A 17,998-nucleotide genomic window follows, 5' to 3' on the forward strand; every position below is an offset into this window, starting at 1 on the left:
AGTAAGATATAAGCACTAGTAATAAAGATATGACAGAAAAACAAAGGTTGGCGAAAAACTCAACCAAGAAGGGCCACGCCAACGCCGGGGCGAGTAGAATAGCCCCCCTATTCTCCGAATAGTGGAGCTAAACATCATTCAACTGGAACAAAAGAGTAATATGGGTATCTCCTCTTGGGAATGAAGCTTCCTATAAAGCTTTGCTGAATTCCAGCAACAAGTTGCTGAATACTTCAGAGAAGAGAACTGATGTTTCTATTGTATACTAATGTTGGATAATCAATAATAACTGTGAAAAATCATCTAACTGGACTGTGAAGATAACATGGACATCTCCTGTCGAGGTGAAGCTTCCTTTAAAGTTTCCAGCCATTGATTGCCAAGAAATACTCCAGACAAGAACTGCGGGACAGACTGACACACTGATGGACAAACTAAAAAACTGTAGTTGTAAGCAGTATCTTTATAAAAATATAAAAGCTCTTTATTTCCTCTGCACACGTAACAACTACACATTCGAAGATCAGGAGCCAGTTGTTCAAAACCTTAACAGTCGATCAAGCTAACAGTCGATTAACTTTTCGAGTAATATTTTGACACTTTAGAAAACTTAGAGAAACAAATGTATGGCTGAAGGATAATGAACACTAAAACGTCTTTACAGTAAAATTAAAACATCATACTAGTGTTTCCCACCAACACTAGTATTTTGAATCCAAATTTAACAGGCGATTAGTTTAACAGTCCGTTAAAGTTTCGAACAACTGGGCCCTGATGAAATTCATCACAACACTGATGTAATTTTTGCTTTTATTTCATAAGGGGAGGTAAAAATGCTTGACATATTTTAACTGGCACTAAGCTTTTAACTAACCTAATTTAAAAAAAACAACTTTTTTTTCATTCCATTTTTAAATGTCATCAGTCATAGTACAGGTAAGTCATATGAACAACTTTCAGGACAAATATATTTTTAACTGCTAGTTATAAAGCAAAAAATTATTGCCCTAACTACTTTAACAAAAGATCTGTATTGTAACTGAAAAAAAAACAATGGTAAATTGAGCATTCAGTATGACAACATACCAGTAAGGAATGACTGTGTAAAGTAGAATCCTGACAACCAGAATGTTTCCGGAGCACCATGCTCTATCCAATCCTTGAAGAACTTCAGTCTGAAATACAACGTTAATGCCATGTCAACATAATCTATGTTCATTACACCTTTCAAGAAACAATTGCTTTACAGAAAAATAAGGTGTGTATGTTAAACAAAGGTTAAAGGTCACTTATTCAAATCCTTTGTTTCATATAAAAAAACGACAATTCAGGTCGAATTTACTTATCTGTATAGAATATCACTTTTTCCTACACCAGTTTTTTATGAAAGTTCTATAATAAATTAATGAAAAAATGAAAAGAAAAAAGGGGGTTGAATAGTTCCTCCTAGAGAAATACCAGTCAATGGTGGTCTACTACCCTAAAAATGGCATATATTTGCTCTTGTCCGCATTATAAACCCCTACTTTCGGTTTCGATCTGCAAAACTCGCCATCATTGGAGTATAAACATGAAAACTGTCTCATTTCATGCAGAGTGTATTCTAGCAGTGAAAAAATGTGATTAGAGCACACATTCTACACAAATTTGTGCAGAAAATGGTAAAATTATCACCTGTTTACTTTGGACTTCTTTTGAACCAGGAAAGCACATTTTCAACCAAATTACTGACTTCATCTGAGAAAGTTTCTGTGTTTGTAGTCATTAATGGTGTTTATAGGGGATATATACTGGATACTGAACTAAAACCCTAGAAAGCTAACCAGGGTGGTAAATGCTGTTTGAAGTAAATGGTTTAAACCAGAAAGCAGACAGCATTTTTTCTTCTAGATTTGGCAGTTCTTCTTAAAATGAACTGGCCTTCAAATAAATTCAGTAGGGGGTTTACAAACCACCCTTAAATATATGTAACTGTACAATATGTCAAATAAACTGTTAACCCCTTAACCTGTATTCTCCAGTGTCTAAAACAACATTCCTTACACCTTTTCTCTTCTAAGAGAATACTTTTACACAATGGATGTAAATCAAAATATACCTTGCTAGCAAGTCTGTCACATAACTGCCAAGTGGTTTCAATGATGGGTAGGACTTTGCGGCCCACATAGCGGGAACTTTTCCGTTCATCATACTGGAAAACACTTCCTCTAGCTCGGAGGACATGACAACCAGACCCTTGATAGCCTTCTGTAAATTCACTAGAGATGACCGTACCACCGTAACTAGTCTGTTGAATCGTATCAACTCCTGTCTGAGTACTGTGTTCATTGATTCATCATAGACGACTGGGTACTTTTTAATAACCTGTAAAATGACAGGAAGTATTGATACATTAGTGTATACAAATTGGAAAAAAAATAATTTTTTTCACTTTCCGACACAATGTAGTTATGCATGTTTTTAATCCAACATCATCCAAACTAGTTAGGCTGTGCTAAAGATTGAAGACATGTTAAAAAAAACACACACCTTTTCTCACATATTAACCTTTGGCCTGCTGGCAGCAAGTGAGTCTGATCATGGTTTGCACTGTTCGCTATTCAGTCAGTAAATTTTCAGTGAACACCCTTTCAAAAAATAAATGGTACTGCCCAAACTGAATGATGGACTAGTCCATTTTAGAAATTTAGCAGGGTACAGGTTGAAAATAATAATATAACATGATACCCTATTATTCTTTTCTAATACACCAAACTTTTCATTCAAATTCCTTTACAACAAAGGTGAACAAGCTACACAAGTATGCCTGGACAGAGTATCAGTTTAAACCTATGACAGCCAATTTATGAAGAAAATATTATATAAAGTACAAATATTATGTAAGTTAGTAAATATTATGCATAAGATATCACATGCCTTCATATGAAGGCCATATATATTTTACTATTACTGACCATTTCAAGATCAAAGTTAGGGGGCATTTTTCCAAGGATATCGGCAGATAAATCTTGTATAACATCTCCGGCAGATTTACCTCCCTTGCCAGACTGTCGCGGTAGTGTCAGCAAAATACTGTCAAACAACTGAAATACGAAAAAACATGTCAAAGTAATGTATTTTTAGACATAGCTACATAATTCAGTGGGTATATCCATACTGTTCTATGATTTATAATACTTTCTGTCAAAATATTTGGCCTACAGCATTTTCCATACATGCAAACAATACATTCATTTTTTTCACCGACAATTTATCACAAAATGGCCTTTGGCAATAATACAGCAGCAGAGTGGACAATAAATTTTGACCAGACAATTACTTTGAAAGTAAACATTAGTTTTTTATTTAAATTACTTTTTTATATGTAAATTGATGAATATTACAAGTTTACATATATGGAATTTTATGACAAAAAGTCCCATTACATTATCAAAATTCAACTGGAAATGATTCTATTTTTTCTTCACAGAATGATAATAATTGTTTAAATGTATTAACATTGCAAATTTTAAAGAAAGAAAAACCACCAAAGATCTATCAAATTAAACTGATCTGAAACCCTTGAACATATGAACATACAGCAAAATCTCTCTAATTCTTGTGATAACTTATGAGATTTAGTTTATCTCTGATGACCCTTTATTTGCACTAAGAAGTCTAGAAACAAACTTGTCTGGGTGATATGCAATTCCTAAAAAAAATAGCCAGTTATGATTCTGTTGCTTATTGACTCTTTTATACCACTTACAATTTGAGTTTCTTGGTTGTCTTTGGTAATGTCAGCGTTGTCATGGAGACCAAACACCTCAGGACTTGGATTGAGTGGTAGAGATCTCAAGTAGTCAATGTATCCTTGGTATGGCAACTCCGGTGGAGCATAGTACAGCCCACTCTCAGATATTCTGAAATGTTTTAATTTTTAAATTTTTGTCCTGAAATGACAGCTTTTACTTCTTAAATATTTCTGTTTAACGTAACATCCATATAACTTACCGATAGACCCATCAAATCTGAAACAGGATATTTCTTGTATTTTAGCTTTACATTGCAAACTACCTGGTATTTGATATTTCACTTATATTTTCTTATAAGATCACTACATACTTTGAGGTAGACTTAAGTTCATTTTTCATACAGAAGATGTTGCTCTGAACAGGTTACTATATAAATTCTCTGGCTGAAACAACCTCAGTACAACCAACAAATTTTATTCATCTGTGCACAGAGATTGCACTGTAATTCTGCTTTACCTGTAGTTATCATCTTCAACAATTTCCTTGCAGAAGAAGATGCTCAAGAGAGAAACAAGCAGACGTCTGTCCTTGTCGTCTGTCACACGACCACCATAGTTACACTCTCCAGTCAGGTACTGCAGGGCTGGTAGTGGGAGTTCCTCATAGTCATTCAGGAACATCTACAATCAATTATCAACCAGGGATTAAGAAACTGTTACCAAAAAATTTAATTCTTTATTGTAATGCTGTTACCAACAACTATAGTAACAATGTAGTTTTCTAGCTTTTGACTGGATGGATACCCAAGTATAGACAAGATGCCCCTCAAGACATCTGGAATATATTCATGCCTGGGAATATTAACAACCTGGGTAGCTTCCTTGAAATAATAACCCAAAACAAAATATAGAAAAAGAGTTTTAAAGTTGTAAACCATAGCCAAATAAATCAATGGGAAAGCTAACTACTAGAAGATTTTGACCGTTATGTCTACATTAAAACTTTTTGTCATTTTCATGACATTACACGAACATTAATCAAACCAATCACCCATGAATCAAACTAGCCACGAATAATATGAAACAAGATGGTTCTGTCTGATTTATTACCATGTTCTCTACTGGAGAATTAACCAAATAATCCTGACCTTGACAGACTGGATTCATTTAATATACAAAATAAAAACACTGTTTGTCCAACTGATAGACTGTATCAGTTTTTATTATATTATCACTTACAAGCATCTGCCTGAGACTGATTCTGAGATCTGATTCATTGAACTCATAGGGGATATTCCAACCAAGTGGTCCAAATTTACGTCTCTCCTGTACCATACCATGGAAGAAACACAGTCCCATCAACATCTTGTGGAATCTTTCAGGCTAAACAGAAGAAAGAAGATACCATATATGTACAGAAAAATGGCACATATACATTTGCAGTTTTAGAGAAATTGTTCAGAATGAATGCAATAATTAATTTATACTCCAAGTTTAACCAAATAGCCTTTTGATTTTTAAAACATTCACAGGAATAAACAACACATGTTTTTAATGATACAGTTATAACTCAGTAGGTGCTGTTACTTCTTGGAATTCATCTGTACTTTACAGGATTAGGGTTACGGCAGGAATTTGAGGTAAACATACTCAACTGAAATATTAAATGTTTCAACTCAAAAACAGCACTAACTTCTAGTTATGTGGAAATTTGACTAAAAAAGAGGTGAAGTCATCAGCTTACAGGTGTACATTATCGAGAAAGGCCAAAATGGACTGATAGTTTACATACCTTGTTACATCCATTAAAGAAGTTAGGATCTGATATAGGGTCATTTAGGAAAGATCTCAGAAGGTTGGATTTCAGTCCTTTTGGAGGTTCATTGGTCATCTTTACACCTAAAATTACATAAGAAAATCTTACATTTCTTTCAATTTTATTCTATGAAATAAAGACATACTCCCCTACGATATATGTTCTAACACTGACATTTTTCAGTGAAATTACCAATTACTTTTAGAAGTAATTTAAATACAGAACTTTTATTAAACATGCATTTGTCTAGACCTTTTAAAACCTTTTTTCTCTTATCTTGATAAGAAATTGGTCTGACAGTGTAAAAAATGATGTAATACTGACATTATGACAGTAACACTACAACCAGATGACATTTGTGTCATAAATCTTGTTTCATTCATACCATTTGTCTTTCTTTGCTAATGTACTTTACTAGTACAGAGATACTAACAACATTTCACTACCATTAAACACTTACATATTTACCAGCTAACTTAAAATATTTAAGGAAGTACAACATTTATTTTCTGTCCCACATATTAAATTATACGAGTGCTACTGTACGAAATACAGTATGGATCCAAAGCTACTTGCACATCCATGCAGTCTGATCTTGATCCATACTGTTTGCTATATCAGTTGCATACAACTGCTGAAATTGATAAATGAACAGTATGGATATGGTGATAATCAATCAGTATGGATGTGCAATGATCTGGATTCTTGCTGGTGGCTGTTGGTTTTCACAAAGCTGCCATAAGTGCTCAAATTTTGACCAACATGTACAGTCATTCTCCAAAACAGTCAGGAAATTCATAGTACTGTTGTTATCAGCTAGTTACTGACAGCTTCTAAACTCATTACAAAGGTATCGCATGAATGAATCACAAAAAAAACACGTCCTAGCTATGCTCTGACATTTACAATACCAACTGGTTTGTGTGACTAAATGAACTGTATCATGACAAAAGGCACCATATTGCAGCCTGTAGACATACATAAATATTCTTTAATTCTGCACTTCATTATAACAGTAATATTTGCTTTACAGTTTGTTTACTGCAAGAAGAAATACAATAAAAGCAACAATCACTGTGTACATTAGATCATTTGAATTTATTTAAAAATAACATCATTTCAACATATCACCTTTTCCCATGACACAGTTCAAATATCTAGGTAAACAACAGAGAAAGTGCAGATAGAACATACTAAGTTCTGTAGCATTCCAGAAAAGAAAGTTAAAAATAATGAAAAATGAAAACATATTTAAATGTATACAAGAAACCTCAGACTGGAAGCCATCTTTGCATCAAAAATGATAAAATGATTAAGGGCAGTGTAAAATAGATTATATTCTTTTATAACAAACTGTGAGAAATAAAGCAAAGAAGTCACCGAGAATAACCCGTCAACTTACAATTACAGCCAAAACACATTTTAAAAACTTATAAAAATATCCAGCCTTTTATATAATACATTTCAAATACATTTGTAATTCTTACTAGATTTACAAAATTATATGGATATATATAGATATACAGAATAAAAACTCAGTCCTGTTCCTAACAAACCTACCATTTTGCAAGATGGAAACTGGGAACTGGTCTGATGGGTAACTGGTAAGCCAGAGTCTGAAGTTTTCATGTGTATCCTCAGGGCGAATCACCTCTTCACAGATTTTCTCTAGTTTAGGCATCCAGCTGGTTGCTAAGTGACAGTTCTGTAGCACAACCCATGTACCATCCTTGATAGCCTTCTCAATCATCTTAGCAGCAATAGGTCCCTACAACAGATGTATTGATTGACTGATTGATTGATTGATTGATTGACTGATTACAATTAATTGGATAATCAACAAACTATAGGTTGTCTGGGCCGGTTTCAAACTGCTGATAAAAGTGCCAACTGACTGACGACTGACAAACTGTTCCTAAGTCAAGATGCTACTTTTTCACACTATTCATAAGTAAATTGAAGCAGAAGACATTGATTCCTTTGTTTTCAAGACATCAAACAGACATAATGAGTGTTTTACCTGTCCCTGTCCAAGAGATATTGTCTGAATTTCTCCCTTCGCCTGGCTCAAACCCTTGTCTTCAGCAAACTTCAGCAATGCTGCCATAGGATCAGCACCAGGGGACAGCACAAAAATAAGAGGAGCACAGCAATTTGAGTCTGCAAACGATCCTGCAAGATCAAATGTTGGTGGTTCTATATACGTCTGACCCAGATTATTAATGATGAAATCCTGGACAGCTGGTACCATCTTGTCTGGTCTGAAACATCTTAGAACCACCATCTTATCCATGCCTTGAAGCACATCAAATGGAGATGGGTATTTCACATCCTGGGGTTGTGGGGAGTCGTACATTTTCTTCCACTCCCTTATGTGCTCATTTACATCTGAAATACAAGAAGAAATACAAGATGTTTCAGTGATGTTTAATAAAATTTCACTTATCTTACATAAAAATTGTAACTCTATAACTTTATGGTCAGCTTTTAAATTAATACACCTTACAGGGGAAGGTTAAATTCCAAAACATGCTATTAATCACCCTGCCCTAAACTTATAGACTAAACTAGAGCTATCACTAAAGGTGATGAATGTACCCCCCTCATGCACTGACATAGTACATTGCAATTTGACACACACAAGATTGCATAATTATGTGGACTGTATGTATACAGACTGTATGTATACAGTATAGTAACAAAAAATGAAGTCCCATAACTACGCAGCATATTTATCTAAAAGAACGTAACATGCACCATGCACAACTACTATTGTTACTGATCACTTGTGTGAAGTTTCATTAAATTGTGTCAAGGGGATAAGAAGAGATGGTGCGCACAAGTTTGTGTCTATGTATATAGTACAGTAACAAAAAACAAAGTCCCGTAACTCTGCAAATTTTTTATCTGAAAGAACCTAACATACCCCATGCACAACTACTGTTGTTACTGATCACTTGTGTGAAGTTTCATTAAACTGTGTCAAGGGGATGAGGAGAGATGGTGCGCACAAGTTTGTGTCTATGTATATAGTATAGTAACAAAAAACAAAGTCCCGTAACTCTGCAAATTTTTTTCTGAAAGAACCCAACATGCCCCATGCACAACTACTGTTGTTACTGATCACTTGTGTGAAGTTTCATTAAATTGTGTCAAGGGGATGAGGAGAGATGGTGCGCACAAGATTGTGTCTACGGACAGACGAACAGACAGACGGACAGACAGACAACCTGAAACCAGTATACCCCCCCTTACAACTTTGTTGTCAGGTGGTACAAATACAGTGCAAGACCAGTGCTTTAACATTTATGGCTTGATAACCCAGGTTCACACAAGCAATTCATGTGCTCGCTGGCAGTTTCCTTAACATTTTCTGCATTGCTCAAAAAAGCCTAGATAACTTGAACATTTTGGACATTCCCTTGCAACCACAAGTTGTCCCCCTTTACCAGTGTTTCACCAAAGGGTGTGGCGCAATGATTTAAAATGTAAAAGAGAAGTTTTAATGAACCTTGATATATGGATAGATTACAAATAGATTACAGATGAAGAATATGCACATCCATTTATTTTCTCTTTTTTTTTTGCTATTGCAATGAAAATGGTTGCTATGACAACAAATAGTTCAAAAATATGACTGAAGTTGGATTATGCAAGAAATTTTTCATGAAATTTGGTAAATAGGCAGAAGACAATTTGAAAAAAAAGCCCATTATTTTATTTTCTCAATTTGTACATCTGTTCATCCATCTGTCTATCTTTCTGTAGGTCATATATGATGGACTCTGTCATAACTATAAAGTACACAACTGTTTTTCATGAAACATTAGACATAGATAGAAAGCAATATATAGAATAAACAAATCATTTTATTTTGTCCCTTTATCTGTCTCTTATCCATCTGTATGTTCATGCCAGGCACAAAAGATAGATCTTTTGTTAACTTTCAAAGTATTCACATTTTTTCCTAAGAAACCTGATCTACAGATGGCAGGTCATTTGGAGAATTTCCAGGCTCAGGATAAAAATGTTGAGCAGGACAGCTGTACAGTCAAGCTAAAAACTTACGTTCAAATAATCCTTTGAGTGATGGTAGATTGGATGCTCTAACAATCTCTCCCCATGACTTGTCACTCAGCCATTCAGGGGCGGGGTTAGGGTGAGGATTCTCTAGAGCCACACCTCCTGTCAACAAAAATCTCCAGATATCCTCATCCACTCTACCTCTGCAATAGATAAAACAAAATTCTCTTATATGTGTTCAATTCTGTTGTTGAGCTGACATTAAATTGAAACCTGAAAAATCTTAAATTCCTTAAGAATATACAGACATTATAGTGATTATACATAACAATGGAACCTAACAGAACAGAACTGGAACCTAGAAAAATATATTTTCCTTACAAATATACATAAGTATCTTGATGTTTTAGCAAAAAAAGCATATAAAATTCATGTTGATAAAGGACATTTTACAAAAGTCATTACAGTTCAGATATTGAAGGATATCTAAAAAAATCTGGAACAGAGTGAAACTATCAGATATAAAAAGAGATCTTTAAAATAAGTAGCTACAAAATTACGTCTGAAAAGAAAAAAAACCCACAGCAGCAGCACTGTTCTAGCAAACATCTTCCTGTGATATCATGTTTATAAATAAAGTAACAGAATATTCTATTGTAATTGTCACAAAATGTTACTATGCAGATTCTACTTCTTGCAACTAGCTTTATACACTACCAACCCTCCACCAAGCAAAAATGTACTCTTTCATTACCATTATTACAACATATGAAAATCTAGTTTGACACTTTTTCCAAAAATAATCAAGTAAGTATTATCAAAGAAAATAAAAGACAAAGAAAAAAGACTGATTTGCAGTCAATATATAGACACATCTACTGGCAATCAATGTCCATAAAGGATCCAGTGTCCATGAAACTAAGTACCCATGGAAATCTCTACTTTACAGTGACTGAAATATCAGCTAGTAGCAAAGTCACTGCTGTTTTACATGGCAACTTTCTACTCTATACTCCACTGAAATATCTAGTCAGTGTCCAAGAAAATGATCTATTGAAACGATGGAGCTATCTACTGATCTACTTAGTTTACATGGTATTCATAGAGGCTGCTACCTGGAGTCCATAAAAGCACAGGTCTATGAAAAATTCAAGGTACTGGTAGTTTGAAATCAGTACCCATGAAACTTCAAGTCTACAAAATATTCTATATTCTATTGAGTGCCAGTGAAAAATGGACTCAAGTCAGTTCACAATGCAACAGTATTTAAGGAAGCTGAGGAAGTCTGTGTTCATAAAAGCATTTGATTTGTTTTCTTGGAGGCATATTACCTGTGTTCATGGTAAAATCTAATTTATGATTATAAAATCAACAAATTAAAAGTCCATGGAAATTTCTCCTAATTTGTGTTCATGGAAACCTCTAATAATCAGAATTTTAAAGCATCTTAAAGTCTAAGAAACATTAAGATTGTGATCATGAAGGCATCTAATAAGAGTCCATAGGTATAGTATTACATAATTTGTATTCATGGAAGCATCTGCTTGAATGTCCATTGAAGCATAATTTGTGTCAAAAAGAAACATCTAATAAATGTTCATTGAAGCATGTAAATTGTATTCATGAAAGTATCTAGTTAAAGGCTTTAAAAGCACTGACAATGTACACATCTAATAAGAATCTATGGATGAACTTAATTTCTGTTCATGGAAGCATCTGTTTAAAGGCCATTAAAGCACTGATCATGAATACATCTAAAAACAGTCTATGGATGAAATTATTTTGTGTTCATGGAAGCATCTGGTTAAAGGCCATTAAAGCACTGACCATGAATACATCTAGTAACAGTCTATGGATGAACTTAATTTGTGTTCATGGAAGCATCTGGTTAAAGGCCATTAAAGCACTGACCATGAATACATCTAGTAACAGCCCATGAATGAACTTAATTTGTGTTCATGGAAGCATCTACAATCATACAAAGGATGTTATCAGGAAAATGTTAACTGTTATAAAATTTATGCCAAGTAGCACGTTCATCAATTAAAAAAAAATCAATTATTTTATTACCAACTGTTTAAACATATTTCTAAGCCTGAATTTTCACAAACTGTATCTACATTTTCCAAATAGCATCCTTTGCCTACTAAGCCATGTGGTGTAAACCACGGTAACATGTAACTGAGGCTTGTCCTGATTATGTTCCACCAGCATCCTGTGTAAGCTAGGCTGTGTGATTCTAGGTTCTAGTGTATATTTCAATGTATCTAAATTCATCTAGATTATTGTAGGTATTACAATTGTTTGTTGTTAACTTACGCAGCTGGGTTATTTCTATGTTAGAAATTGAAAACAGTGAATGTTAAATGACGTATTATTCAGTTTGTTCAGCATATTTTAAAATAGCTATGGTACACTTGCCTTTTATCAGTTTAACTTAAAATTAGAAGTTAAATGGAACCCTGTTGACTCAAAAGTTGTCATTTAAGGTTGTTCTGCATGAAAAACATACAAAAAAGCTTGTATTGTGCATACGGAAATTTAAATAATTCAAAATAAACTAGAGCTATCACTAAAGGTGATGAATGTACCCCCCACATGCACTGACACAGTACATTGCAATTTGACGCACACAAGATTGCATAATTATGTGGACTGTATGGTTACAGTATAGTAACAAAAAACAAAGTCTTATAACTATGCAGAATATTTATCTAAAAGAATGTAACATGCACCATGCACAACTAGGGTTGGTACTGATCACTTGTGTGAAGTTTCATTAAATTGTGTGCAAGGGTTTGGTAGATTAGGCACGCACAAGATTGCATATGCAGACTGTATGTACATAGTATGTTAACAGGAAACAAAGTCCCGTAACTCTGCATTTTTTGTCGCTGAAAGAACCTAACATGCCTAATGCACAACTACTGTTGTTACTGATCACTTGTGTTAAGTTTCATTAAATTGTGGCAAGGGGATGAGGAGAGATGGTGCGCACAAGATTGTGTCTATGTATATAGTATAGTAACAAAAAAACAAAGTCCCATAACTCTGCAAATTTTTTTTCTGAAAGAACCTATCATTCCACATGCACAACTACTGTTGTTACTGATCACTTGTGTGAAGTTTCATTAAATTGTGTCAAGGGGATGAGGAGAGATGGTGCGCACACGATTGTGTCTATGTATATAGTATAGTAACAAAAAAACAAAGTCCCATAACTCTGCAAATTTTTTTTCTAAAAGAACCTAACATGCCCCATGCACAACTACTGTTGGTACTGATCACTTGTGTGAAGTTTCATTAAATTCTGTCAAGGGGATGAGGAGAGATGGTGCGCACAAGATTGTGTCTATGTATATAGTATAGTAACAAAAAAACAAAGTCCCATAACTCTGCAATTTTTTTTTCTAAAAGAACCTAACATGCTTCATGCACAACTACTGTTGGTACTGATCACTTGTGTGAAGTTTCATTAAATTCTGTCAAGGGGATAAGGAGAGTTGGTGCGCACAAGATTGCGTCTTAGTAACGGACAGACAGACAGACGGACAGACAGACAGACAACCTGAAACCAGTATACCCCCCCTTACAACTTTGTTGTCGGGGGGGGTACAATAATTCTTGAATTAACTAGAAAATGCTTTTGTAAAAAAGCGCATGTCTCCCCCAATGCAAAGTCCTATAGGCAAGAAGTCAATAGGGGTCAGGAGCGAAAGTCAAAGAGACACTGATGGTTGGCTGCAATAGGGATCATCTATTTGGCATGTCCAGTCATCCCGCTAAATTTCAACACTCTAAGCTTAGTGGTTCTCAAGTCACTGTTCAGGCTCCTGTGACCTTGACCTTTGATCAAGTGACCTCAAAATAAATAGGGGTCATCTACTCTGCATGTCCAATCATCCTATTAAGTTTCAACATTGTAGGTCAAGTGCTTCTCAAGTTATTTCCAAATTTTTTTTTACATGAACAGGCCACTGTGACCTTGACCTTTAACAGACTGATCCCAAAATCAATAGGGGTCATCTACTCTGCATGTTCAATCATCCTATGAAGTTTCAACATTCTGGGTCAAGTGGTTCTCAAGTTATTCATCGGAACTGGTTATCAATGTTCAGGCCCCTGTGACCTTGACCTTTAACGGAGTGACCCCAAAAACAATAGGGGTCATTTACTCTGCATGAACAATCATCCTATGAAGTTTCAACATTCTGGGTCGAGAGGTTCTGAAGTTATTGATTGGAAATGGTTTTCCATGTTCAGGCCCCTGTGGCCTTGACCTTTAACAGAGTGACCCTAAAATCGTTAGGGGTCATCTACTCTGCATGACCAATCATCCTATGAAGTTTCATCATTCTGGGTCAAGTGGTTCTCAAGTTACTGACCGGAAATGGTTTTCAATTTTTGGGCCCCTGTGACCTTGACCTTTCACAGAGTGACCCCAAAATCGTTAGGGGTCATCTACTCTGCATGATCAATCATCCTATTAAGTTTCAACATTCTGGGTCAAGTGGTTCTCAAGTTATTGACCGGAAATGGTTTTCAATGTTCAGGCCCCTGTGACCTTGACCTTTAATGGAGTGACCCCAAAATCGATAGGGGTCATCTACTTTGCATGTACAATCATCCTATGAAGTTTCAACATTCTGGGTCAAGTGGTTCTCTAGTTATTCATCGGAAATGGTTTTCAATGTTCAGGCCCCTGTGTCCTTGACCTTTGATGGAGTGACCCCAAAATCAATAGGGGTCAATTACTCTTTATGACCAATCATCCTATGAAGTTTCAACATTCTGGGTCAAGTGGTTCTCTAGTTATTGACTGGAAATGGTTTTCAATGTTCAGGCCCCTGTGACCTTGACCTTTGATGGAGTGACCCCAAAATCAATAGGGGTCATCTACTCTTCATGATCAATCATCCTATGAAGTTTCAACATTCTGGGTCAAGTGGTTCTCTAGTTATTGATCGGAAATGGTTTTCAATGTTCAGGCCCCTGTGACCTTGACCTTTGATGGAGTGACCCCAAAAACAATATGGGTCGTCTACTCCAGCAGCCCTACAACCCTATGAAGTTTGAAGGTTCTAGGTCAAATGGTTCTCCAGTTATTGCTCGGAAATGAAGTGTGATGTACGGACGGACGGACGGACAGGGCAAAAACAATATGCCTCCTGGGGGAGACATAAATATAGTCAGAAAAATGTTGATATGTGAAATTCAAATGAACAAAAATGAAGAACACCTCACTATCAATTTTGTTGGATGATTATAGTTTGTGCAGGTTAAGTTAATCAAATTCTACATTGAGGAAAAACTTTTGATCAGAACATGCAGAACTACCTTAAGTTTAAGCAAGCACTGACATACAGTGAAACACTGCTCGCTTGAGCATCACTGGCTCTCGCATTATGGATAATTTGAGCATTTTGCTCATCCCTGCGGGTCCACAAGTAATCAGTGTTTTACTGTAATTTGGATCAGCTCTCAAAGTGTTAAAAGCTTATGCAAACACACTTTCCACAGATATTTTATGATGATCATATGAATATGAATGGGGTTGGGTTTAAAAAATTAATGTCTACAAAAGACATAAAACCGATATTTCTTATTCTCTCCAAAAAGCAACACACAAGCAGTTTAAAGTGTTTCTCCATCTTGCAAGACCTATTTATGCAAGAAATTCAAAAAAAGCTCTCCATTTCAGCAAAAAAAAAAACACATTAAAAAATGTGTATCAGCACACCACAAAGAAGTATTACCAAACCCATACCCTTTTGCATTAAATCTAGAAAATAAAATGTCATGAATAAAGATAAAATCCAGATTCCCGTGCATCCAGTGTGCAATATCATGTTGCCTGAATACTCACCCTTTACTTCTTATTCTAAGTTAAAAAACATTTATGTTAAGTTATTTATACATGTTAACATATTAGTGTTAGTATTATTCTATGCAACAGGCTTTCAAACATACAGTAGACTCAAAGTACATAAACTGAAGAAAACATTTCTAAATTTACAAACAAAATCATTTCCTCTGCAATTGTATGTGTTCAAAGAAAATCGGCTTGTTTATTTTTATCCCCAACACATTTGGAAAATAATCATTTATACTGTCATGTGACTTTGAATCTACAGTTTAAAGCAAATTAAATTTGTTGTAAGTGGTGATTCATTCAATACTGCGACTTTGTGACAAGTTATATGTAGCAAACATTAAAGGGCACACAAAAAGGCATTAGAATTTCATTTTTCCATATTCTGGATTAAAATTACTGTAGTGACCTTGTAATGCCATTTGCATTCTCTGTTAAATACCAGACTGTAAAATCATTAATGTTTATGGGGGCTATTTTTTTTGTTCATTTTGCGGTTACCTCTATCCATGAAATGAAACACTAAAAAGAAAATTCCCATTCATTTTTTCTACGAAATGTGAAATCTACAAAATTGTATTTCTGTGAAATAGTCCTTTTGACCAAAACCAAATTTTGTACAAAAGAAAAACACGATTCTAAAGATTTCTCCTTATCCCTGTCTGGTACAAAAAACAGGTACTCTAGGGAGCTACAGAACGCAGAAATGGCAGACGAAAATAAATAATCACAAGAAAATAGTCAAATGTCATTATGGGTCACTACATTACATTATAAAGTTAGTTATCTTTAGCTAGTCAGTGATTTAATGTGTACACTACACATTGTGAGAACATTAATTTTGTATTTCAACATTGTTATAAATTAATTAACACACTAATTAGAAACAATAAAAAATGTTAACTTACTGTCCTTTGAGAATGTTAACACAGAGAATAAATGAGAACAGCAGTTTATCCTTCTCAAACAGTGAGCGACACACGTTCTTGTATATACTGTTGGTAAAATGATCGTTTAAGTTGAATATTCTCTCTTCTAGTTCCTCTGAAGGTTGGCTGTTCATTATTGACTGAAAAAACAAGGTTACAATTATCATGATTTAATGATGAAAGAAAATTTACTGAACTTTCTACTGAAACATACTTAATGAAGGTCTTCCATGAATTGGAAAGAGAATCAATTCTAACAATACCAAAGCTTGTGGGTCAATCTATTTGGTTGATATGTGCACAGGCTTTACTTATATTCTGGTAATGAAATCTTTTTAAATACAACTGAATAGCCCAATACTTACTGTTCACTATATTACAACCTATATTAACAATACATCTGAACCTTTCTTTTCAAACTCAAACTTCAGTGCAATTTACTAGTAACATCTTCAGAATATCATTCTGTGTTCAACATACATATTCTAGTCTTTATAATGTTTGCTTTTCTAAGAAAACATGACATGGACATCAAACTTACAAAAGTAAGTAGAAATTTTTTTAGTTTAGTGAACTTCCAGTACAGACTTACCATTTACATTTAATATCACACTGACACACCCTTAGGTCATATTGCATTTTTCCAGCTTTGCATGGTGAAGGAAGCCCCTAGGTACCACTCTGTGCAGTATTTCAGGCATGGGCAGACACCTGGGTAGAACCACTGACCTTATGCAGCCAGCTGGATAGCTTCCTCTAATGAAACAATTCTACATTCCAAGCCAGACTTCAAACTTACAGCTGTGAGGGGCCAGTGATTCAAAGTCACCAACCTTAACCACTCAGCCACTGAGACCCCTATTTAACCCTTAGCATGCTGGCGCAAGTGATTCTGCCTTTGCGACCAGTGCAGACCAAGATCAGCCTGTACATCCGTGCAGTCTGATCATGGTCTGCACTGTTCGTCATTCAGTCAGTATCTTTTTTTGGTAAGCACCCCTTTTCACAGTTAATGGTACTGTCCAAATTGGAACATGGATAAATTCATTATAGAAATTTAGCATGGTAAGGTTTCAGGACAGTATAACTTGTCTACCATACACCTCGAAGAGCAATCACCTCTCTACAAAGAGAGATATTTTCCTTCCAATTTGGTATTTTTCTCTGTACAAGAAGTACATTTTGTCAATTGTCTCAAAAATGGTGTTCATTCTACACTGAATTTTTTATTAAGCACTAGTAAATATAATTTACCTGCAGATAAAGGTTGATAAACCATGTAAGAGAGTACTGGTACATAGGCTCGATGTTAGCGAGATCCGATATACAAAAGAAGAGTATAGAGGAGTGTACGGCGACAGGTTTGTAACCGTTCCTCGTTTCATCAATCATCTGCTCCGTCTGCTCGGCGATCTCTTGTTTCGCTGCGATCTCCTGTGACAGCACCTTGGATGATGAAAGAATCTTAATGGCTGTCTCATCTTCTAGAATATTACCCTGGAAACATATAAATTTGTCAGTAAGTGCATTATTTCACCTACATTTAAAGAGCTTATTTAAACATTTAAAGAGCTTATTTAAAAGAATTGTATGACTGCTGAATTAGGTTTCGGTAAAAATGTTTG

The 17,998-nt window shown here is 35.0% G+C and overlaps 1 protein-coding gene across 1 annotated transcript in view; it reads right to left on the bottom strand.

Annotated features, from left to right (window-relative positions):
- Positions 1-303: 303 nt before the first annotated feature.
- Positions 304-17,998, bottom strand: part of LOC123564713 (dynein axonemal heavy chain 3-like) — a 77,587-nt gene continuing 59,892 nt past the window's right edge. The window contains exons 51-64 of the mRNA XM_053527486.1: positions 17,628-17,870; positions 16,353-16,513; positions 11,892-11,906; positions 9,618-9,775; positions 7,570-7,937; positions 7,110-7,317; positions 5,526-5,632; positions 4,973-5,116; positions 4,251-4,414; positions 3,749-3,902; positions 2,955-3,083; positions 2,099-2,364; positions 1,087-1,175; positions 304-434 (exon numbers count right to left, since the gene is read on the bottom strand). Coding sequence (XP_053383461.1) covers positions 304-434; positions 1,087-1,175; positions 2,099-2,364; positions 2,955-3,083; positions 3,749-3,902; positions 4,251-4,414; positions 4,973-5,116; positions 5,526-5,632; positions 7,110-7,317; positions 7,570-7,937; positions 9,618-9,775; positions 11,892-11,906; positions 16,353-16,513; positions 17,628-17,870 — 2,337 coding nt within the window. The remainder of the gene's footprint in view (positions 435-1,086; positions 1,176-2,098; positions 2,365-2,954; positions 3,084-3,748; positions 3,903-4,250; positions 4,415-4,972; positions 5,117-5,525; positions 5,633-7,109; positions 7,318-7,569; positions 7,938-9,617; positions 9,776-11,891; positions 11,907-16,352; positions 16,514-17,627; positions 17,871-17,998) is intronic.

This window comes from Mercenaria mercenaria, chromosome 2 (assembly GCF_021730395.1).
Source record: "Mercenaria mercenaria strain notata chromosome 2, MADL_Memer_1, whole genome shotgun sequence".
Lineage (NCBI taxonomy): Eukaryota > Metazoa > Mollusca > Bivalvia > Venerida > Veneridae > Mercenaria > Mercenaria mercenaria.